At 43.1% G+C, this 24,635-nt stretch overlaps 1 protein-coding gene, 1 long non-coding RNA gene and 1 pseudogene across 2 annotated transcripts; 1 reads left to right on the top strand and 2 right to left on the bottom strand.

Moving 5' to 3' along the window:
- Positions 1 to 8,735: 8,735 nt before the first annotated feature.
- On the bottom strand, positions 8,736 to 9,557 carry LOC148936206 (uncharacterized). Its single transcript, XM_089078667.1, has one exon. It carries the CDS (start codon positions 9,555 to 9,557, stop codon positions 8,736 to 8,738), a length of 822 nt encoding a protein of 273 aa, XP_088934793.1.
- A 605-nt stretch (positions 9,558 to 10,162) lies between these two features.
- On the bottom strand, positions 10,163 to 18,935 carry LOC148936207 (uncharacterized; annotated as a pseudogene).
- Positions 18,936 to 21,930: 2,995 nt separating this feature from the next.
- LOC148936208 (uncharacterized) lies at positions 21,931 to 22,689 on the top strand. The gene is made up of 3 exons (XR_016139692.1): positions 21,931 to 22,069; positions 22,313 to 22,486; positions 22,587 to 22,689. It is a non-coding gene; the product is annotated as an uncharacterized LOC148936208 (long non-coding RNA).
- Positions 22,690 to 24,635: the final 1,946 nt, after the last annotated feature.

Here is a 24,635-nt window from a genome sequence, read left to right on the forward strand (position 1 = left end):
GGTCTTGGGTTTGTTATACCAGTCGATGGGGAATCTTCTGAAACGCATTCTGGACCTACAAATTTTTGGACCCATTTTTTTTCATTATATTTGAGTCCCGAGGTTTTATTTCTTTGGAAAGTTGAGACAAAGGGGTCTCGGGTTTGTTATACAGTCGATAGGAAATCTTCTGAAACGCATTCTGGACCTTCAAATTTGTGACCAATATTTTTTTTCACAGGAATGTATTAATCTATAACATGGTTATGTTACTAAAATATTAGGATTATGTATATATTATTGTAAATGTTAAATGAATAGAGTGTTTACGTCTTATCCTTCCATGGATTAGATTATTTATTTATACATTTGTTTATTCTTCTTTTTACCTCTCCATACTTTACTCTAGAAATCAGAAATTAAGAATATGTATTATAAATGGATAAGTCTGTCACTATTATAAGCTACATATCTGTGTGTTTCTATAGGTATTTATCTGAATTTGTAGGTTATATTTGTCCACTTGAAAACATTCGACATTATTGTCGACTTGATAACATTGCTCACTGTGCGATGATACTCTCCCTTTATGGAGTATGTCTCTTTTATCGAGATAATGTTGGATTGCTGCGCGACGCTGCAAGTGATCGCCCCTGTACTCGACGTGGTTAGCTGATATGCGCTGATGTCTTGTCTCCCTTAATGTGAAGATACGGTGTTTCTAGTACATCAAAGATAAGGAAAGGTGCAGCGATTTGGATGTGCGAATGAATTGCTCCATGGTTGGAATTTTCTCTCATGGAGGGGGCTATTCTCATCTGATTTTGTGGTTCAGTGACTGCCTTGAATTTTAGAGAGCGAAATTAACTGTGTGGTGATCGTGTAGTGATGATCCTTGGCTAGGAACTGAAACTTAAATTATTTACGGAACTTATGAGACCATTGATTTATATCTTGATGTAATAGAGTAGTGATACTGGATTTTGATACTAATTGGAAGACCTTATTCCGAGTTTAGGAGAATAATTGAGTGTAATTGCGCTCTGATACCTGCGTTGTGCGAGGTATCCCACCGCCAACTCCCTCCTCCGTCCGCTGGCCCGTCCGGGAGAGGAATAGTCCTCTACGCCCTGGCGGACACGCTTGTTTCCTCGCGTTGGCTCCTTCAGAGCAGACGTCAGCCGAGCCCGGTCGTGCCGAGTTTAAGGGCATCTGCCCCCGGCCTACTCTTCCGGGCCTACACCCGGAATTTCGAACCGTGACCGCAATGCCCGTAGCGAGACCGACCGCCCGTCCAGAGCCTAGACCAACGTGCCGGTGCACGCGGTCTACCGGAAGCCAGAGCCCCGTCAGCCGCCGAGGTGGTACCTTTTTTTTTACGGAGGTAGGGGAAAATGCATTTACGCACACCTGGAGAACAACCGTTCCCCCCAGGTAGTGGGACTCATCCGATAAGCGGAAATACCCACTAAAACCCCTCCTCCGGACAGAATACAACCACGACACATAATGGGAAGGACCCGGAACGCCAAGCATAACTTCAGGCCCATCCCAGGCCATAGCGATAAGCCATATCCATCACAGTTGACGAAAACTACATATAGATAATAACCTATTAAAAGGTCTACGATAAAGGGACGTCTCACAGAGATGGCGACAACAAGCGTCGTCCTACCGGGCATCCAGCACAGTGAATAAATAACAAATATGTAACAAATAGAAGCGATAAGGAGCACACAACCACAAAGAAGCGACAACACGCAAACTCCAATAATAACAAGTAGGGAGAGGAGACGAGTGGCGACAAAAATCACCAGACATCATCACAAAAAATGACAACGAGGAAATATAAAAGGCGCAATACGGGATACGCGTAAAAACGGGTGATGCCATTGGCCATGCGGTGAAAAGGCCAATCCCATCTCCCGACGGAACGGGGAGCACCGAGACTCAACGACGAGTCTAACGGCACTATTCGTCCGATAAAGGACCTCGCTGTCTCGCCCTCTCCGCACACTCCTTGACAAACATAACGTCCTCGGCAAAGGAAGCGACGAGCCTCCAGTTCTCCTCGCTAGAGAGCATTATCGGCACGATCGACTCGTCATTCGGGGCACTGCCCACGCTGTCCGATAGAACATCCCGGAGAAAGGACCACGCCTCACAATCCGCTAATATATGGGACGCATCGTCGGTCCCGAACTCGCAGTGTTCACAGCCGTCGGAATAGTACCTGCCTATTCTTTTCAGATACACGCTGAAACACCCGTGGCCCGTCAGGAGTTGCGTCAATCTAAACGACAGACCGCCAAAATCACGCGACATCCACTCAAAGAAGTGGGGCAAAATAATCCCCCTGGTGGGAAGAGCGGGATCCTCGGGACCCATCTCCTCAATATGCGCTCGCCACATGTTGAACATAAGCTCATTCCCCTTCGATTTAATGGCCAATCGAGCCCTGTTCGAAATAGAATGCTCATCACGATTCTCAATCCGCGAAATCATGTTATATACATATCTACGGTTCTCCGCCATTAACCGAAATGGGAGTATCTTGGCCAACAGGGCGGCCTACAAAAGAGATGCGGTAAGACGATATCACCCTGATAGCCAGACGACGCTGCACTCTGTGTATGGGCCGCAGATTTTTATTATTAAATACACGGACCGATGCCCACACAGGGGCCGCGTAGAGCATTACAGAATGCACAACACTCGCGTACAACATGCGCTTATTGGTTGAAGGCCCGCGAAGGTTGGGCATTAACGCGCTAAGGGCATTAAGAAATTTCCCCGCTTTCAGTGCCACGCCATTCAAATGATCTGAGAATCTCCATCGCTCATCAATGACCACCCCCAGATACTTCATCGCCGCCTTGGTTACAACCGGAACGGAGTCAAACACAAATCGGAAGGGCTCCGACTTGACACTCTTTGGCGAGAAGAGTACTGCCTCGGTCTTGAGCGGGGAAACCTCCAGGCCCAACGCTCCATGCTGTAAAAGTACCTCGCATACAATGTTCGCCTTATTGTACAGCACATCCCTGTTCTCAGCCGCCACGAGCAACAGGATATCGTCGGCGAAGCAAACCGCGTGCACGCCTCTAGGAAAACCCACGCTAAGTATAGAATCATACGTCATGATCCAAAGGAGAGGGCTCAGAACCGAGCCCTGAGGAACGCCACATAACATCGAGTAGGAACGCGATACTCCACTACTCTTAACCGCTATGATCGACCTATCGGAGAGGTAGTCCATTACAATATTTACAAGGTAGGAGGACCTCCTTACCAATCAGAGTCTCAACTATACAGCTCTAAGGGAGCGAGTTAAAGGCATTCTTTATGTCGATGCTAATTGCAAGACACAGCTTGCCCTCAACATTATGCCCGTCGACGATATCTCGCACTCTGATGATCGCGTCGCACGTCGATCTTCCGACCCTAAAACCATATTGGTTAGGGTTTAGGCCGCTATTCGGAAGAGACCGCAAATGAGCCAAGATCCTGCCCGCAACAATACGCTCCAAGATCTTGCCCATATCGCTAAGCAAACAAATAGGCCTAAACGAGGAAGGCAAATCATCTTCCTTTCCAGGCTTGCGAATAAGAACTAGCCTCGCACGCTTCCACAACACGGGGAATATGCCCTTGTTAAGACATCTCGAGAAGCAGGTAACAAGACAGCGATCGTTCACGAGATGAGCCAGGGAGGCAACGGCGGCCGTGATACCGTCAAGGCCTGGATCTGCTCTGCGGGAGCAAGACTTCTTGAGCGCCAGGTCAACCTCGACGCAGGTGATCTCCGGAACGCTACCGACAACACTCAATCTCTGCCACGCGATCCTACTCTTATCGGGGAAGAGCAGATGAACGATGTCTCCGATACGAGACATCGGAAGATAGTCCACCGGGGAAAGAGACTCACGCGCTCTGACACGCTTCATCACTATAATATATGGACGACCCCACGGATCTCTGTCAATCTCACCGATAAGTTCATTCCACGCCGTCTGTTGAGACTTATTGATCGCAGCTTTGACCGCCCTCATGCTTCTAACAAAGGAACGGCGCAAGTCGCTCAGATCCTCAGGCGGATTCCTCTTCCCTCTCGCTCGAGTGTAAAGTCTCCTTGCCCTGATGGAGACAGAACGAAGAGCCGCGATCTCATCCGTCCACCAGTAGACCCTCCTTCGATAATTGGTCCTGATCCTGGGCATAGAGGCATCGCACGCGAAGGAAATATCGTCCGTAACTCGCCTCACCAATTGATCCGCACTCAGAACGGCCTCATCAAAAGCCGAGGAGAGGGAGAAGGATTTTTAAATTTATCCTTATCAATCTTATCAAAACTCCAACCTTTGACAGCGCATTTCGTGAAGGACTCCCTAGAACGTGGCTTCGCGATATCCCAGTAAATGTAATTGTGGTCCGAGAACGAACAATTAACGGTGTCCACCGAGCACCTCACGAACTCCCGAGAGGAATCACTGGGCACGAGACACAGATCGATGACGGACCTGCCCTGTGGCCTCTCAAATGTCGGCACACCCCGATCGTTCACCACCCGAAAGTTGGCCATGTCGAGCCAATCCTCCAGGGCCCCACCGCGATCATTGGTGATTCGGTCACCCCAACTGGTCGAGCGTTAAAATCACCCGCGATAATAGTGCGACATCGAGAGTCAGCAATCAAGTCATGTAGCTCGTGGAGGAGCAACCCGAATTCCGCCGCAGATCTACTCGGAGGAGAGTAGCAGCTCGCTACACGCAAGTCGTTGATCGAAACGACCACGAAATCGGCTCCACGTTTAACGAGCGTGGAAGAGATGGTCCCCCTGTTATACAGGAAGAAAATGGCGCATGCTTGGCTTTTGGATGTGTACCACATACCTGCTCCAGAAGTCCTGTAGGGATCCGAGACGACGGCAACGGGTATCCTACGCTCAAACATCCAGCGAACCATGAGATCCTGGGCCCTCTTGTCATGGTTGAGATTAATTTGGAGCACTCTAGCCATTGTTCACTTTCATGCGCACTTCCTCCGCGGGGGCCAGCCTCCGAACTGGCTTAAATTTGCCGGGGAACTTTATCGCACCACACCGAGCACTACCTATCCGATGATTGTACTGAATTCCGGCCTCGAAGCACAGAACACACCGTAACTCGCCAGCACAGAGTTTAGCAATGTGGCCCTTTTCACCACACTTATAACAAGAGCCCGACCTGTCCACTTCGCTCCTACAGGCAGAGCTAAGATGACCGAAATCCAGGCAACGAAAAACACTGGGCCTTGCGTTAGGGCATCAGGGAGACCATGATCGAAGAGCAACCGATGGTCAGTCGACCTTCCCGAGCCAACTTCAACGCAGCGATGAGGGGACACTTAACCCACACCACGTTGAGTCTATTCGCGAGTTTAAAAGGCTCGCTTGGAGCAACACTGTCCGGTTTGCAGCCGGCAGACTCCGCGATCGCGCGAACAATCTCCTGATCAGTGACGGAGTCATCCAGGCCATACAATTTGACCTCCGCCATACGAACCGGACGCGAAACCTTGACACTAGGGCTAGCCACCTGTTTAACTTTCTCGGCCAAGAGGTCTGCCTTGGCCGAATTGTCCTTTCCCTGGACCTCTATGAGGATGTCACCAGAGCCGGTATACCTGGTCCTCGAGCGAAGAATACCGAGCTGACTGGGCACCACCATTTCTCTGATTTTCCGGAAGGATTCGGAAGTGACGCTCTTGTCCTTGAAGTTAATGATGACTACAGATGATCTAGGAGGGCGACGTCTATCCCCGCGAACGACTGCAGAGACGGAGCCCGAACCCTTTCCCTCCTGATTCCTTCCACTCCGGACATCCTTTACCCCCTGAGGGGTTCCCTTCCCCCCTTTCCCCAGACTGGGTAGAGGGGGGGGAAGAGGAGAATCTCTCAGGTCCTTCCTCAAGACCCTTCTCCTTTTGATCCTTCTCCCCACAGTTCTCCACTCCCCATCCGTATCGGTAGCAGACGGGGGAAACGCATCGGTAGTCGACGGATCGGAAGCCTCGGGAAAGGATCTCCTGGACAGAGATGACCGCCGCTTCTCAGTGGGAGGCTCAGCTCCACTGGAGGTCTCCTTGATTTCAACCTTCTTGAGAGCACCAGCTTTTCTCTTTCCTTCAGGCGCAGTCAACGCCTGAGGAGCAAAGAGTCCGTGAGAGGTAAATAGATCGACTATGCGACTAAATACCGCCGTAGCCACTCTCTCCTCTACTACAGGCAAGCTGAAAAACTCTCTGCCTGACTGAGCGGTCGACGCACACGCCTCGCTGTAAGACTTCTTTCTAGTATCCCCCAGAGCATTCCTAGGCGGGGACCTCTTTTTTGGCCGGGGAGGAGAGGAGGAAGTCTCTTTCGCCGTCACAGGGAAGTCCACATTCCCATCACTATTGCCCCTGGACCTTTGGTTCTCCAGCATGAGCCTCTTGTTCTCCCTTTTGAGAGAGAGAGAATCTCCTCGTGAAGAGACTTCACTTCTCGCGTGAGAGACACTACCGAGCGCCTGAGCCTATCATCATCGGACTTGGATTCAGCTCTCCTAGTCAATTCCTCCGAGATGATCTTCATCTTTCCAAAGTACGATCGGAACTTGCCTGAAAATTCTCCCTTTAGTTTTTTGCAGCGGGACTGCAGCGACTCGGCCTCGTCCGCGAAATAAGCCAACCTCGCTCCGAGGTGGACTGTCGGCATAAGGAGGTCTACGGGGTCATCGATCTCTTCCTTCTCCTTAGCTCCGTCACCAGAGTCATCACTGTCCATGATGACGGCTCTCCTCTTACGCGTAGAACGTGATCCCACGCTACTAGTAGTGGACATTCGGTCCTCCTCAGGACGGGACATGTTCCACCCGACTTCACCAGTGGGCCAGGATGTAGCCGCCTCTTTCGGAGTTGGCCTGTAGGACCCTTATAATTGAGACCTGGAGGGCGGCCCCTGAGTTTTGGCCTAGCCAAAGCAGTTTCGTCCGTTGGTAAGGGGTCGCACGAACCAATCGAACGATCCCCCAGTGACGGCGATGGAGGGACGATGTCCCCCAAGCTCAGTCTCCTCGGTGTCTCGGGAGAGAGGCGCTCCACGCGCACCCTCACTTCCTCGAAACCAGTAACTCTCGGCCCACGCGGGCCCATGGGAGTAGACACACTCTTGTCCATTAAGGTAGCCTCGGTCGATTTAAATGATCCATCCGGTGAGTTTGATTGAAGCGGATCCATTCCTGTACGTGTTGATATAAGCAGTTCGCCCATCATGGGAGCCCTACCGCGGTAGGGCTGCTTCCCCGCTGAAAAGATATCCCTAGTGAAGAGTACAGAAACCGAGAAGCGGCTTATCAGGCGACCCACCCTATCTGTACTTATAATAAGACTCTACTAAAAAGGTTACGGGATAGGCCCGCGCCATGAATGATGCTAAAGGTTTATCGTCACCCCTATTACACGGACCCGTACCCCTCCGAAGGGCGGACATCCGTGCCTCAGGCTAGACGGTGCTGCAATTTACCCTATGCAGCTCCGGGTATGGGAGAATACTGGCCACATAACTCCTCACACACATGCCTTCAGGCCCCCTTCAACCCCGGCATAGGCTCCAGCCACTGAGAGGAGAGCGGCCATCGCGACATGAGGGTTCACGGGATCTTTGCCTGCAGTCTCCCGGAGGAGGCTGCAGGACTTACGGTTACCCGTATATATTACTATCCTAGAGGTCGCGACGCCAGCCTCAACCTCCCAGCCAGGTCGGGGGGCAACTACTCCCCCCTTGATTAGTCTACCGGGAATATCCAAGGACCCTCCACCATGTCTCACGCATCCATCACACATTCTCTCTCTCCCAGTCACACCAGCTCGGGTATTCCGGATGCGCGAGGCCCGTACTGGCTTCCGGAGGAGCCAGCCCCTGGAAAACGAGGGGGTACCTTGGCGTTACCTACTCTCACCACATGGAGGTGGGGTTGATACATGGACCGGTGTCCTTCTGAGAGTCTACCTAACTCAATCTTTTTTTTCATTTTTTTTAACGTGTGGAAATGCATTTACGAACCCCCAGGTCTCTGGTACCCGGGTGAGTGTGGGACTCAGGGGAAATTTCCCCCACTAAACCACGGTGTCCTCTCCGGCCATTTAGCTGACCGGGAACGACCAGCGGCATATTTCCAGGCGCCCAGCTGGCCAGTTGGGCTCTTTCAGCCCGACTCCTATCCTCCCTCAGGCGGCGGAGCGAGGACACTTGCCCCGCCGCCACCCTCATTTGGAGAGGGGGAGGCCGAAATCTCCTGATCCATCCCAAGCTGCCCGCATCTGCGGCCAGTTCCCTCTCTGCCGTGGGTGGGGGGATGAGAGAGGGGAGGTACGGACTAAGCCCGCACCTCGTCATCATCCCCCCGCTCAGGGTTAAGATGCGTCATTAGGCACCATTTAACTCTTCTGGGGCGAGCCCCGGGAGTCCCGTGCTGTGCGGTGTCCAAGGCCTCGCCTCTTCTAATCCTCTCGGCCTCCTCCTTTCGCTCCATTATGGTCTCATAAAAGGAGGAGGCCGCCCTCCATTTGTCCTCTCCATCCAACATTCCCTCAATCAGGGTTCGGAGGGAGAGGACCTCCCCGCCCAATACTGCGGCCAGGGCACGACGCTCATCCGCCCACGCCGGGCAAACTGCCAGCGTGTGCATCGCCGTGTCCCGCCCGACAGTGATGGCACACCGGAGTGTCCTCCTTTCCTATTCGGTGCAGGTATTTCCCGAAGCACCCATGCCCGGAGAGCACCTGCACCAGCCTGTAGGCCCGCCGTAGCCCTTCTCCACCCATTCCGTGAGAAGGGGCCGGATGGTCTCGGTAGTATCGCGGCCGGACGCGGTCGGCTCCTCCAATCTTCTTTGCCATTCTAGTATGACCCGACCGCGCTCCTCCCTTCTGATTTTGTTCACCGTCCTCGCCGTGAATACTATCCCCTCCGACCTCAATGCCCTGACGCGCCGGTAAACCTCGGCGCGTTCTCGGGCGAGGAGATCTATTGGAGGGGTCTCCGTGAGGACTGTGACCGCCGCGTGTGACACCGTCCTGTATGCGCGGGCGTCTTGTATACCCTGGCAGCTATGCGGCGTTGTGTCGCGTTTGCCACCGTTTTTATGCGGTGGCTGGCCGCCATAGCGGTCGCTCAAACTAATGCCCCGTATAGGAGCACCGACAGGACAGTGTTCACGTATAGGCGCCGCACCGCGGCGCCCGGACCACCAAGGTTGGGCAGAAGGCGACAGTGCGTTCGCCATCCTGCCCACTTTGGGGGCTAGAGTCTCAAAGTGAGACTCGAACTCCCATTTTTCATCTAGGGTGTGGCCGAGATATTTTAAGCTCGATCCTGCCCTATTGCGGGCCGGCCCTACTTCTACGTAGGCCGGAGGCAAGATCCCTCCCATGGAGAAAGATGGCCTCCGTTTTGTGGGGAGCCACCTCCAGCCCCATGGCCGTGATAGCCCTAGATACATTGCCACGGCCATGTTGGCCATATCCAGTGCATCCTCCCAACCCTCCCTCCCATCCATCCCCAATGTGTCATCCGCGTAACAAACGACGTGGCAGCCAGGGGGGAGCGGTGCTCACAGCACCCTATCGTAAGTGAGGTCCCACAGGAGCGGCCCAAGCTCCGACCCCTGCGGGATTCCGCAGGACATTCCCCGTCCGCGCTCCAAATCCCGCTTTGTTGCGAAACCCGACAAACCTGTCCCTGAAGTAGTCCCAAAGGACTGCCTTCATATACGGGGGAAGGCGATGTTTGTCCATCGTGCTCCCCACCATTTCCCAGGGGAGGGAGTTTAATGCGATGACGATGTCAAGAGCCGTCACCGCAACCCCCCTCCGTTATTTGGTCAGAGGGCCCGAACCCTCAAGACCGCGTCTATCGTTGAGCGGCCCTCCCGGAACCCAAACTGGTCCTCCGACAGGTCGGGACCACTCAAGAACAAATGCCGGACGAGGCGGGTAGCTATGATTCTCACAAAGAGTTTTCCCGCCTAATCCAGCAGACAAATTGACCTATACGAGGACGGGGCGTCCGCCGGCTTCTCATCCTTCCGGAGAAGGACCATGTTCGCCCTCTTCAATCCGGAGGGGAAGCGACCAGTCCTGAGGCAGCCGGTCATTAGCTGTCTTAGCCGATCGCAGATACTCCCAAGGCCAGGGCCCATACTCTTCCAGGGACCACGTCGGATCCGGGGACTGTAGACTTGCCCCCGAACCTCCTAGCCGCGGAGCGCATTTCTTCTTCTGTGACCCCGAGATCCTCCTTCCATTCTGCCGAGGGACCGAGGTAGGAGGGCACAACCACCCGCTTTTCGGGGAACAAGGCGCCCACCACGTCGCCCAGGAATTCAAGGTCGAGCCCCTCCGCGACCAGGGCTGCCACATGTCTAAGTTGCTTAAGTACGATCTTATACGGACGCCACCAAGGGTCCCGGTCAAGGGAGGAGACCAGCTCATCTCATGTCCCGACCTTTGCCGCCCTGATGGCCGCCCAACTTTTCAAAGAAATAAAATCTCGGGACTCGAATTAATGAAAAAAAAAATGGTCCCAAATTTGTAGGTTCAGAATGCGTTTCAGAAGATTCCCTATCGACTGGTATAACAAACCCAAGACCCGTTTGTCCCAAATTTCAAAGAAATATCGCGGGACTCGAAAAATTAATGAAAAAAAAAATTTGTCCCAAATTTGTAGGTCCAGAATGCGTTTCAGAAGATTCCTTATCGACTGGTATAACAAACCCAAGACCCATTTGTCCCAACTTTTTAAAGAAATAAAACGTCGGAACTCGAAAAATTAATAAAAAAAAAAAATTAGTCCCAAATTTGTAGGTCCAGAATGCGTATCAGAAGACTCCCCATCGACTGGTATAAAGAACCAAAGATCCGTTTGTCTCAACTTTTCAAAGAAATAAAACCTCGGGACTCGCAAAATGAAAAAAAAATTGGTCCCAAATTTGTAGGTCCAGAATGCGTTTCAGAAGATTCCCCATCGACTGGAATAACAAACCCAAGACCCGTTTGTCCCAACTTTTCAAAGAAATAAAATTTCGGGACTGAAATAATTAATGAAAAAAAAATTGGTCCCAAATTTGTAGGTTCTGAATGTGTTTCAGAAGTTTCCTTATCGACTGGTATAACAAACCCAAGATCCGTTTGTTCCAACTTTTCAAAGAAATAAAATCTCGGGACTCAAAAAATTAATGAAAAAAAATTGGTCCCAAATTTATGGGTCCAGAATGCGTTTCAGAAGATTCCCTATCGACTGGTATAACAAACCCAAGACCCGTTTGTTTCAACTTTTCAAAAAAATAAAACCTCGGAACTCGAAAAATGAAAAAAAAATTGGTCCCAAATTTGTAGGTCCAGAATGCGTTTCAGAAGATTCCCCATCGACTGGAATAACAAACCCAAGACCCGTTTGTCCCAACTTTTCAAAGAAATAAAATTTCGGGAATAATTAATGAAAAAAAAAATTGGTCCCAAATTTGTAGGTTCTGAATGTGTTTCAGAAGTTTCCTTATCGACTGGTATAACAAACCCAAGATCCGTTTGTTCCAACTTTTCAAAGAAATAAAATCTCGGGACTCAAAAAATTAATGAAAAAAAATTGGTCCCAAATTTATGGGTCCAGAATGCGTTTCAGAAGATTCCCTATCGACTGGTATAACAAACCCAAGACCCGTTTGTTTCAACTTTTCAAAGAAATAAAACCTCGGAACTCGAAAAATTAATGAAAAAATAAAATTGGTCCCAAATTTGTAGGTCCAGAATGCGTTTCATAAGATTTCCTACCGACTGGTATAACAAACCCAAGACCCGTTTGTCTCAACTTTTCAAAGAAATAAAACCTCGGAACTCGAAAAATTAATGAAAAGAAAAATTAGTCCCAAATTTGTAGGTCCAGAATGCGTATCAGAAGACTCCCCATCGACTGGTATAAAGAACCCAAGACCCGTTTATCCCAACTTTTCAAAGAAATAAAACCTCGGGACTCGAAAATTAATGTAAAAAGATTGGTCCCAAATTTGTAGATCCAGAATGCGTTTCAGAAGATTCCCTATCGACTGGTATAACAAACCCAAAACCCGTTTGTTTAAACTTTTCAAAGAAATAAAACCTCGGGACTCGAAAAATTAATAAAAAAAAAATTGGTCCCAAATTTGTAGGTCCAGAATGCGTTTCAGAAGTTTCCCCATCGACTGGTATAATAATCCCAAGACCCGTTTGTCCCAACTTTTCAAAGAAATAAAATTTCGGGACTGGAATAATTAATGAAAAAAAAATTAGTCCCAAATTTGTAGGTCCAGAATGCGTATCAGAAGACTCCACATCGACTGGTATAAAGAACCCAAGACCCGTTTATCCCAACTTTTCAACGAAATAAAACCTCGGGACTCGAAAATTAATGAAATAAGAAATTGGTCCCAAATTTGTAGGTCCAGAATGCGTTTCAGAAGATTCCCTATCGACTGGTATAACAAACCGAAGACCCGTTTGTTCCAACTTTTCAAAGAAATAAAATCTCGGGACTGGAATAATTAATAAAAAAAAATTGGTCCCAAATTTATAGGTCCAGAATGCGTTTCAGAAGATTCCCTATCGACTGGTATAACAAACCCAAGAGTCGTTTGTTTCAACTTTTCAAAGAAGTAAAACCTCGGAACTCGAAAAATTAATGAAAAAAGATTGGTCCCAAATTTGTAGGTCCATAATGCGTTTCAGAAGATCCCCTATCGACTGGTATAACAAATCCAAGACCCGTTTGTCCCAACTTTTCAAAGAAATAAAACCTCGGGACTCGAAAATTTAATGAAAAAAATTGGTCCCAAATTTGTAGGTCCAGAATGCGTTTCAGATGATTCCCTATCGACTGGTATAACAAACCCAAGATCCGTTTGTTCCAACTTTTCAAAGAAATAAAATCTCGGGACTCAAAAAATTAATGAAAAAAAATTGGTCCCAAATTTATGGGTCCAGAATGCGTTTCAGAAGATTCCCTATCGACTGGTATAACAAACCCAAGACCCGTTTGTTTCAACTTTTCAAAGAAATAAAACCTCGGAACTCGAAAAATTAATGAAAAAATAAAATTGGTCCCAAATTTGTAGGTCCAGAATGCGTTTCATAAGATTTCCTACCGACTGGTATAACAAACCCAAGACCCGTTTGTCTCAACTTTTCAAAGAAATAAAACCTCGGAACTCGAAAAATTAATGAAAAGAAAAATTAGTCCCAAATTTGTAGGTCCAGAATGCGTATCAGAAGACTCCCCATCGACTGGTATAAAGAACCCAAGACCCGTTTATCCCAACTTTTCAAAGAAATAAAACCTCGGGACTCGAAAATTAATGTAAAAAGATTGGTCCCAAATTTGTAGATCCAGAATGCGTTTCAGAAGATTCCCTATCGACTGGTATAACAAACCCAAAACCCGTTTGTTTAAACTTTTCAAAGAAATAAAACCTCGGGACTCGAAAAATTAATAAAAAAAAAAATTGGTCCCAAATTTGTAGGTCCAGAATGCGTTTCAGAAGTTTCCCCATCGACTGGTATAATAATCCCAAGACCCGTTTGTCCCAACTTTTCAAAGAAATAAAATTTCGGGACTGGAATAATTAATGAAAAAAAAATTAGTCCCAAATTTGTAGGTCCAGAATGCGTATCAGAAGACTCCACATCGACTGGTATAAAGAACCCAAGACCCGTTTATCCCAACTTTTCAACGAAATAAAACCTCGGGACTCGAAAATTAATGAAATAAGAAATTGGTCCCAAATTTGTAGGTCCAGAATGCGTTTCAGAAGATTCCCTATCGACTGGTATAACAAACCGAAGACCCGTTTGTTCCAACTTTTCAAAGAAATAAAATCTCGGGACTGGAATAATTAATAAAAAAAAATTGGTCCCAAATTTATAGGTCCAGAATGCGTTTCAGAAGATTCCCTATCGACTGGTATAACAAACCCAAGAGTCGTTTGTTTCAACTTTTCAAAGAAGTAAAACCTCGGAACTCGAAAAATTAATGAAAAAAGATTGGTCCCAAATTTGTAGGTCTATAATGCGTTTCAGATGATTCCCTATCGACTGGTATAACAAACCCAAGACCCGTTTGTTCCAACTTTTCATAAAATAAACCCTCGGAACTTTGAAAAATTTTCAAAGAAATCAAAATCTGGTTCTCCACGGTGGGCGATAGATCTCGATGGGAGCTGCCATTTTGGTCCTCTGACCCACCCCCTTGTCGTCCTCCCCTTCCTAGTTACTGATGCTCAGAGTCCCCACTCTTTACGCCGTAACTTTTTTGTTTATTAATTCTTAATGACGAGCCTGCGCTCGTTCGACGCGGCTGACCGACCGCTACGAGATCCCGCAGGGGCGTCCCTTAATACCCGCTGGTTGATGTTATGATAAAAAAAAGATTTCACGCCCCGAGACGACGGGTGAGGCCATCCCGTAGAGCTCGACGAGACCTGCCATTTTGGTCCTGCGAACCGACTCCCTACCACCCACCCCTTCCGAATTACGACGAGTCAAAGCTCCCCGGAGTGGCTATCCGTATCTCGAAAACTATTAGTCGGATCGAAAAAAGTTAGACTTAATTGTAGAGCTCGACGAGCCCTTTCGGACAAGCCGTGGCCTGTCGTTAAGAATTCATAAACATCGGAGATACGACGTCTCGAAGTTTCGACGAGAATCCCACCAGCCGGTAGCGAACGGACGAGGAGGGGGTGGAGAGGTGTGGGTATGGGTGATTCAAGATCTTGCCGAGGGAACTCAGTCGCACACCCCCATCCTCCTCCTTCACGTTTAGACGCTACGGGGGAGAACCGAAACTTCCCCTCTTCCTCCCAAACCAATATGGCGATCGTCACCCTCAGGCCCTCCCCTACCACCCGAATTATGAACGTTAACTTCGAAAAAAATTTTTTCCCAAAAATAATGCAGAAACATGTAACCGAACCATTACTTCAATATCTACACTTTATGGGACCATTCATAATAACTTGTCACGTCGCGGGCGGTGGCGATGTTGCCAAGCAAATCACTACGTGACACCGGACAAAGGGGGGAATACGCTCGCCTCTCGACGACGCTGCCAGCAAATCAGAGCGGCAAATCACCAGCAGCGGTTCGGAAGAATTAAGGAGAATTAACGTACGAATCCCTGATCACTAGAATAAACGTGCGATTGGATGCGTGCGCAAACCGCGGATGGCATCAGACCGAGGGAAGCACATCACATTAATTATTAATGGTATTCGCGAAGGTAAAACGCGTCCCTAAATGTCGTTGAAGAATATTACGGAATAATATTATCGGAGCTAGAAAGTTTGAAACAGCGTTTAAAAGTGCATTTTCCGAGTGAAGTCATCGGACGGGGCAAAAACTATGCCCAAAAAAAACAAAGGGGGCTCGAGCCATGCTTGATGCAATCTCTCCTGTCGTGCTCCAGGAGGATTATTTGTATATTTGCCAATGGCGTTGAAGGGTGTCGCCGTTGCAGTCCGACCTGCATCCATCGAGAGAATAGGACCATCATCTCTCTGGAGTACCGGTCGTGGGGATTCGAAAGAATACATGTATATATGTATATTGTAATATATATATATATATATATATATATATATATATATATATATGTGTGTGTATCATTGTATTGTTGACGTGTTATTCTAAATACGTTATTTGCGATAAATATCATCACATGCCTCGGTAGTCGAAAGGATAAGATGCCTGCCCGGTAAGCAGGAGATCCAGGTTCGATTCCTGGCTGAGGTGGTATTTTTTCGCAGAATAATTACGAGTTTTTACGACTGGTTCGTGGTCGGGCCCCGCCGTGACGCACACCCTCCCTTCTTATTTGTTAAATAGATAAATGAGAGGAAAATATTTTAAAATATTTTAAGAATAATATCGGGTATGATATATATTTAAAGCAAAAATGTAATTATATCGTTAGTCATTTAGAAATATTTTTTAAACAAAAATGAGAAACACAAACAGTAACAATAGTATCTGTTATTTATAACAGTATAATATTATCATAAATTCAAGATAATTGTAATCTTTACATATTATAAAATTCCTTTTCGATGGATGCAACTATGTTATTTATAACATCGCTATAACTATCGCTATAATCAGTTTTTATTTTATACAAACATTTTTGTATGCGAAAACATACTTGAGATTTTTTAGGATAACAGGCATGTAATACGAAAAAGCACTTGTAGCGTATCTCTCACTCAGTAGCTTTGAAAACACTCTCAACTTTGTATAATGTATTATCAATGCAAATGTAGTACGTATTGACCAAACTAACGTTATGTCCAACGATAATAATAAATAGTTGTACAATCAACTTTAATGCAGCTGTTCTATCCCTCTGACGTTCAATATTATGTTCGAGATTAGCAGGACTTTAAAGAATAAAAAGAAGTGAACATTAGTTTCAGTTCAACTACAGTAATTATATTTTTAACATAAAATTGTTTTATATGAAACATAAAGAAATATATTACTTATTTAAGAAATAATATTACTGATAAAATGAAAGAATTTAATGATTCAATTATTGTAGATGTGATGTTTCTTGTACCTTTAGAAATTTTTATTGTTGGGATACATAATGCTGACAATAATTTTAAAAGTTTAATATTTCTTTCCTCTAAAAATGGAGATTACAAAATATATAATAGCACAGTAAAGTAATAAATTTTAAGTAAATAATAATAGAAAATTTAACTTTTTCTTATTCTAATATATTTTCATTTATTTGATCAAGTTGCTCTCAATATATTCTATCTTTAATTTTAGTCTGTATAAGAGTATAAATTTTTCGTGAAAACTGGCCATTCATTGTATATAAAGAACATGTTTCCGAATTGTGCAACATAATCAGATTCAATCTGTAAAAATTATTGAAAATGATCACATATATGTCTTCTACTAATTTTTTAATATAGCAATATTATTATTAAAATATTCACTAATGTGTAATTCTGTGGATGTTTCAAAATGGGCCATTTAAAAAAAAATAATTGAATATTTTCATCCCATTTAGCCATATCCTTATTCTGGCAAGTTGATTTGTCTTCCAATGTTTAACAACATCAGATCATGGTTCTCTATTATCTTTTAACCATTGCAGATGAAGTTCGCACAATTTTGAACCTATAAATGTATATACATACATATACACATACATACATACATATATACATATATACATACATACATACATACATACATACATACATACATACATACATACATACATACATACATACATACATACATACATACATACATACATACATACATACATCATACATACATACATCATACATACATACATACATACATACATACATACATACATACATACATACATACATACATACATACATACATACATACATACATACATACATACATACATACATACATACATACATACATACATACATACATACATACATACATACATACATACATACATACATACATACATACATACATACATACATACATACATACATACATACATACATACATACATACATCATACATACATCATACATACATACATACATACATACATACATACATACATACATACATACATACATCATACATTTATATATATATATATATATATATATATATATATATGTGTATGTTTTATATAAATATGTACATATGTATATATTTTATATAAATATGTATATATATATATATATATGTATATATATATATATATATGTGTATATAAATATATATATATATATGTATATATGTATACATGCACACACAAATACTATATATACTATGTATATACTATATACATATTATATATATACTACATATATATAATATATATATATATATATATATATATATATATAGAGTTTTTAAATACATAATCATCACACTAATCAATGCAAAAAAAATATTTAACTTACATTCAGTATTCATTTCATATACAGCATTAATTATAGATAAAGTTGTTGTATTGTTATTTTTTTGGGACCTTACATTTTTTATTACTCCAGAGATCATACAGTCTCTGTGATTATTGCGATATCGATCAACAAATATCCCTTTATTTATTTTTTGATATTTCCCTTCATGCAATGGTGGCACATAATAAATTTCCATTTTTTCTTTAAAATACATAGATACTTTTATAGCAAACTTTTTAATGTATATTTTTAATTCGAGCCTAAATAATAATAATAATATAAACAAAAATATTTTTTATCAATTTATATTATTTTACATTATATTATTATATTATTTTAGTTTATTTATATTATTCAAATAATTTAAATTTTATTTATCAATCTTAATTATTATTTAAATATTTTATATTTTTCATACTCATATATGTATACATATTTTATTTATTTTATTTATTTTATGCATTGTATTACTTACGGATATGGTTTCTTAAAAATAGCAATTGATAAATGTGTTATAATAACATCTGCTAATTTTCTACGTATTTTTGTATTTAATCGACCATACTTTTTATGATTTAAAATTACAAGGCCAGTTTTTTTTAAAAACTTTTCTATATCCTATAAATCGAGTTAATAATAATAATATAAATAATTATAATTTACAATTATTTTAAATCTTTAAATATAAAAATCTTATAAGTAAAAATTTTGTAATCAAAGTTTACAAGATAAAAATAAATATTTATTTTTCAAATGTTTAATCAATATAAGGCAAAATAATAATATGTTAAATGTAAATACCAGCTCATAAATTGCTTCGAAAAGCTGTAATTCATCCATTTTACATGTTTCAGTTTCTATATTTTGATTGTTTTGATTTTTTTTTTCTTTAATATGTCTTTCATTATTTAAACAAACATATCCTTTATTAATATTTTATACAATATTCTCAGTATGTATTATCAACTGTTTCACGATTATTCATGTTTTCATCAATTTTAAGACTAAATGTTTTAAATATCACAATATTCCTTGTATTTTTTATGTTTACAGGGCTTTCTGATCTGGATATTGTATCGATATCAGATGATATTGTATTTTGCTAAGCATTAAATATCTATATTAATACTATATTAATAGAATATATTAAAATATACTCTGAATTAGTAATATGATTTTGCTATTAAATTATATTTATTTATTTGAATAAATCTTTTTTTAAATAAATTAATATTAGATGTACAATAACAAAAACATGCCACCATATTGTAAGATTCTTGTACTTTTTGAATTTAAATAAAGTAACCGTTTGTCAGGAATTAATGTCCGTTTTTATAATTATTGTCTATGGTTTAATACACGCACTGAGAGAGGTAACCGGCACGTGTTGGATAATGGAGCAGGCACAATAACTTTTCAACAACTTTAATATAATGCAGTTTATCTATATTTTCACTGAGTCTACCAGTAATACAACGATTAAACAGATATCGCCTGTATCTCGACTATATTCACTACAATGGTTTCGACTACACGACTTGAACTCTCGCGGATGACACGTCTGTCTCATTCGCCGAAGAGAGAGTCTCCGTCGCTTGCTGCTCCGCGCATCGGAGCACGTTCGGTGATTTCAAAGCTAACAAAGATTGCATCAGCCCTTGTCTGATTGGTCCTTTCCTAGTATCACTCACTCGTGTCGTATTCGATCGAGAGGCGCTCTTTTTGGTCACTGAACAGCACTCATGGCGCCATCCACCGGTTGTCCTAGGGACTTCTTGGTAACTTTCTTACAGCTCGGCCATCCTGCATTTATGTTCGTTCCCGAAGATACATATTTATCTATCGCTTTTTATTATCACAGTTTCATAGACGCATCTCTTATTTATAGTAATATCGCTTGTAAATAACGCAGTGTCTCTTATTTTCTTAATCTTATATTTAAACAATTTTTAACCTAATCTTATTTTAACATAATCTATCTACATTGCTCTTATACTAATTAATACTATATGTATGCCGTACTTAAAGTATAACTAATTTCCTTCGCTTATCATTTCCAAAGTTTGAGACGATCGGATGAAAGAATTGTGTTAAATGGACGTGTTGTCAAGTTAAAACCAGGTATATCTTGCACAACGTAACGATGATTACCTAGTATTTTTCCTATTATATACGGGCCCTTATATTTAGCCTTTAATTTCGCATTTACACCCGGTTTCATTTGTGTGTCTCATACTAGTACGTATTCACCTGGTTCGAACTTGGACGGTTTTCGAGATCGTTCGTCGCGGTACTCTTTATTGTATTGACGTATTTTGTCCGTTGCTGTCAATGCCATATCACAATTTTTCTTTCTTTCAGTTTCTATATCTACATCGATTGACGTTAATTTTTGAGTAAATTTTGCAAGCGGATAGTCTGTATGGGAACGCTGACTGTACCCCAATACCAGTTTTGTCAGAGACGTTTTTGTTACAGCATGGTAAGTGTTATTTATAATATACTGTATGTCTTTAACCCTATCTTTCCATTCCGACGAATTATTTATTAACTTAGTTAAGGAAGTCTTGATAAATCGATTCACTCTCTCGACTATTTCATTAGCCCAGGGGGCAGCTACTGCAATTTTCCTATATTTAATTCGATTTGATTCGACAAATTCGCAAAATTCATTTGAAGTGAATGCCGTTCCACGATCAGTTACAACTTCAGTCGGATTTCCAAACGTTGCAAAGATATCGCTTAATATACCGAGTACTTCTCGAGTCGATGTGGATTTGACTGCATTTAACCAAGTAAAGCGAGAGAATGCATCGACTATGATTAGTATATGTTTATATTTATCACAAGTTTCTTGTAACGGACCGAAATGATCAATGTGAATTATTTCCATTACAACCGTTGAGGACGGATACAGTGATGTCTCCCCTTCGAAACGATTCATGGAGTCATTAGCCATTAGACAGGTAATACAATTTTCTGTATAACTATTTATGCGCTTACGCATACTGGGAAACCAAAAATATTCTTTTACTCCTTGTAATTTTCTCGAACCCTGCATGCGCCATTTCATCGTGATGAGCGCGTATGATATCATTAATTCCGGAACTACGAATTTTATATCTTCATTTTCTTTTCTATAAACCAGACTGTCTATCAATTTCAATTTATCATCGTCTTCATTTTCTAATTTATTTGCTATCTCTTGAATTTTAGGATCTGCCAATTGCCGAAATTCAAGCTCTCTTTCTATGGGGCGTTCGTCTACGTAACCCACGCGACTGAAAGCGTCGACGTGTTGCATCTTATTACCCGGACGATGAACAACTTTAAAATAATAATTTTGCAAAGCAAGCGTCCACCACGCTATTCGCGGATTCAAATTTGCTTTATTCACTGCAACTATCGCGTTACAGTCAGTGACTATAATAAAACGCAACCCATAAAGATATAAATGAAATCTCTCCACTGCCCTAACCATGGCTAACATTTCTAACTCATAACTATGATAATTTCTTTCAGCTCGGTTCGTAATCTGGCTGAAGAAAGCTATTGCCGCCCAATTATTATTCTGCTGCTTCTGCAGCAGTATAGCTCCAAGGCCCAAGGCATGACTGGCATCTGTATGCAGCTCAGTCTCAGCTGCTGGATTATACAAGCACACGGGAAATGAGGTAAGTTCTTTCTTTAAGTTTTCGAATGCCTTAATACATGTTTCATCGAAATCAAATGCAATACCTTTTTTAAGAAGATTTTGCATCGGCCCGGCTTTCACTGCAAAGTGTCTGATAAATTTTCTAAAATAACTGGCTAAGACTAAAAATCTGCGCACTTCGTGTACGTTTTTCGATTGTTTAAAATTTCGTACAGCTTCGATATGCCGCGGGCTAAGAGTGACCCCGTTTTCAGAAATTATATATCGTTCAAGACGGCTAGATTCTAGTCTATGGTTTCCGACGGTATAAGAATATCGTCTATATAAACGATAACCTTGTCTTGCCGTATGAGCGAATCCAATATTTGCAAAAGACGCTTCTGGAATTCCGCAGGAGCTTCTGAATACCCGAATGGTAAATATTTGTATTCGTATTGCCCATCAGGCGTAGCGAAAGCAAAATACTTTGTACATTCCTCATGTACTTTGATATGATGAAACCCGTCCTTCAAATCTAACAACGTAAACACTGACTTTCCATAAAGTCTTGACAAACAATCCTCGATTACCGGAAAAGGGTACTTCTGTTTTATTACTCGACTATTTAACGGTCTCAAATCAACACATAATCTGATCGCGCCGTTTTTCTTTTTAATAGGTACGATCCTTGCGCAATATGGTGAGATACTCGGCTGGATGATCCCTCGATTCAACAGGTCATCCACGACTTTCCTTATTTGTAGCCGTTCGACATAAGCAAATCGTCGCGGCGCAAAAGCGTATACAGAGTCGTCCTTCAAATGAACGCGAACGGAATAACCATCTTCAATCAGTATTACCTTCAAATTCTCTACTGCTAATATTTCCTCCATCAATCGTTTCTTTGTCTTTAAATCATAATCTATTTCGCTATCTTGTATTACTTGTTGCAGGTTGCTAAGTGAATCCGCAACATAGAGAGGTAGGTTGTCAAAGAGGGTCACATCAGCCACCGGTTCGCCAACCTCCGTCTGGTGCAACTTATATACTAGAATGAGTTTTTCTTTTGCTATAAAATCTCTTCCTAAAATTAAGTCGCTTAAACGTTAAACGCTTTTTCATTTATTACATATAGGTTTATTTCAAACTTACGACCGCTCAGGGCGCTAATCGTTAACTCTGGAACGATCCCGACTATATTTAGTGGAGCGCGATTTAAGTTAACTAGACAGCGATCGACTGGTAAGAGGACCTTGGTGTATGGCTCGATCCGCTCTTTATATATATATCTGAACTAACAAAAGAAACAGGACTTCCGGTGTCCATTAACGCCACTAACTCACATGCTTTATTACAGATCGAGTTCACCTGGATGAGTGGTCTGGACAGTTCCAATCTGCTGCTTTCGTCCTCCGATACCAGGGCCACCGAATCTCCCTCTGCCTCCTCGAACACCGCTGCTGCTGCTTGCATTGTTTGCTGCCTGCGTGCTCCTTGCGCCCCTTGCCGATTCCGCAGGGCCTGACAGTCGAATTGGCGATGTCCTTTTTCCTTGCAGAAAAAGCAGGTAGGATCGCCTCTGCATTCCTTGTGTGTATGTCCCCGTTTTCCGCAATTGCGACACACTATGTCTTTAGTCTTGTTAACGTTCGGTGTCACACACGATTTTCTCTCACTATCCAACATACCTTCCGTAATATTTCTCATTTTCTCCAGGAATACGTCTAACGAGGTATCTGCTACGGAGAGTGCTGTTGCCCTTAACGCATTCTGCGATATCCCGCCTATGAGAATATGTATCACATCTCTGTTAGGTAAGTCTAACATTTGCATCAATGCTCTTTTAGCAATGACGTACTGATCGAACGTTTCTTTGTTCGGGTTCCATTTATGTGCTTCTATTCGCTGCATCTGCTTATAGAAGGGCACTTTCTTCCCGAATACTTTCACTAACTCCGGTTTAAGTCCGAACCACGATTCAATTGCAACTCCGTTCTGGATATCGTACCACGTGCGTGCGAATTTTATTAACTTGCTCGACGCCGCGAGTAAGGTCGCTCCATCGGACGCACCGTGTACTTGTGCTACCTTGTCTACACGTTGCACCCACGCACTTATATTTTCTGTTTCAGTTCCACCGAATTCGGGAATTTGTGAAGCCAACCAATTCACTACATTCCCCGTTGATACGTCTGCTGCGTAGGGAGCCGGCCGTATCTCCTGCCGAGTTGGTGAGCAGTCCATAGCTCCTGAGCCAGCCCTTGGTAATCTCGACTCCCCGCTTTCGCCCATCTCATTACGCGACACCACCTCTTGTCTCTCGTTTCCCGTACAATTAGATCTAACTTCTTGGAGTACCTGTGTCATAAACTGGTTTTGCGCTTTTTGCATATCTCTTTGCTGTTGCAGGATAGTTTCTGTGATCCTCGCGAGCGCGTGGTATAATGCGGTTGCTGTTACTGAATGTTCCAACGAGGCTGCTTCTCCTCTTTCTTCCCTTGCTAGCTTCGTCGGGCCTATTTTCTCTAAATAAGACATAATTGTCTCAATAAGTGTTTTTCGATCCTCCGACAACGGGAGACGAAAGCGTTTCGCTTCCTTTTGGAGTTGCTCCAGTGGTGCTTCAAGTGTCGCTCTTTCCATCATCCTTGTCCTCGGCATCACGTTCTGTGCACGTGCTCACCTTACTCCGTACCCGTGATCAACACAGCGTTTATTATATTTATTTTTTTTAATGATGACGCAAATTCAAATCCCACTTCTGAAATTTTGACTGTAAGATTCTTGTACTTTTTGAATTTAAATAAAGTAACCGTTTGTCAGGAATTAATGTCCGTTTTTATAATTATTGTCTATGGTTTAATACACGCACTGAGAGAGGTAACCGGCACGTGTTGGATAATGGAGCAGGCACAATAACTTTTCAACAACTTTAATATAATGCCGTTTATCTATATTTTTACTGAGTCTACCCGTAATACAACGATTAAACAGATATCGCC

This window comes from Pogonomyrmex barbatus, unplaced genomic scaffold, assembly GCF_055798465.1.
Source record: "Pogonomyrmex barbatus isolate J1 unplaced genomic scaffold, ASM5579846v1 scaffold27, whole genome shotgun sequence".
In the NCBI taxonomy this organism is placed as follows: domain Eukaryota; kingdom Metazoa; phylum Arthropoda; class Insecta; order Hymenoptera; family Formicidae; genus Pogonomyrmex; species Pogonomyrmex barbatus.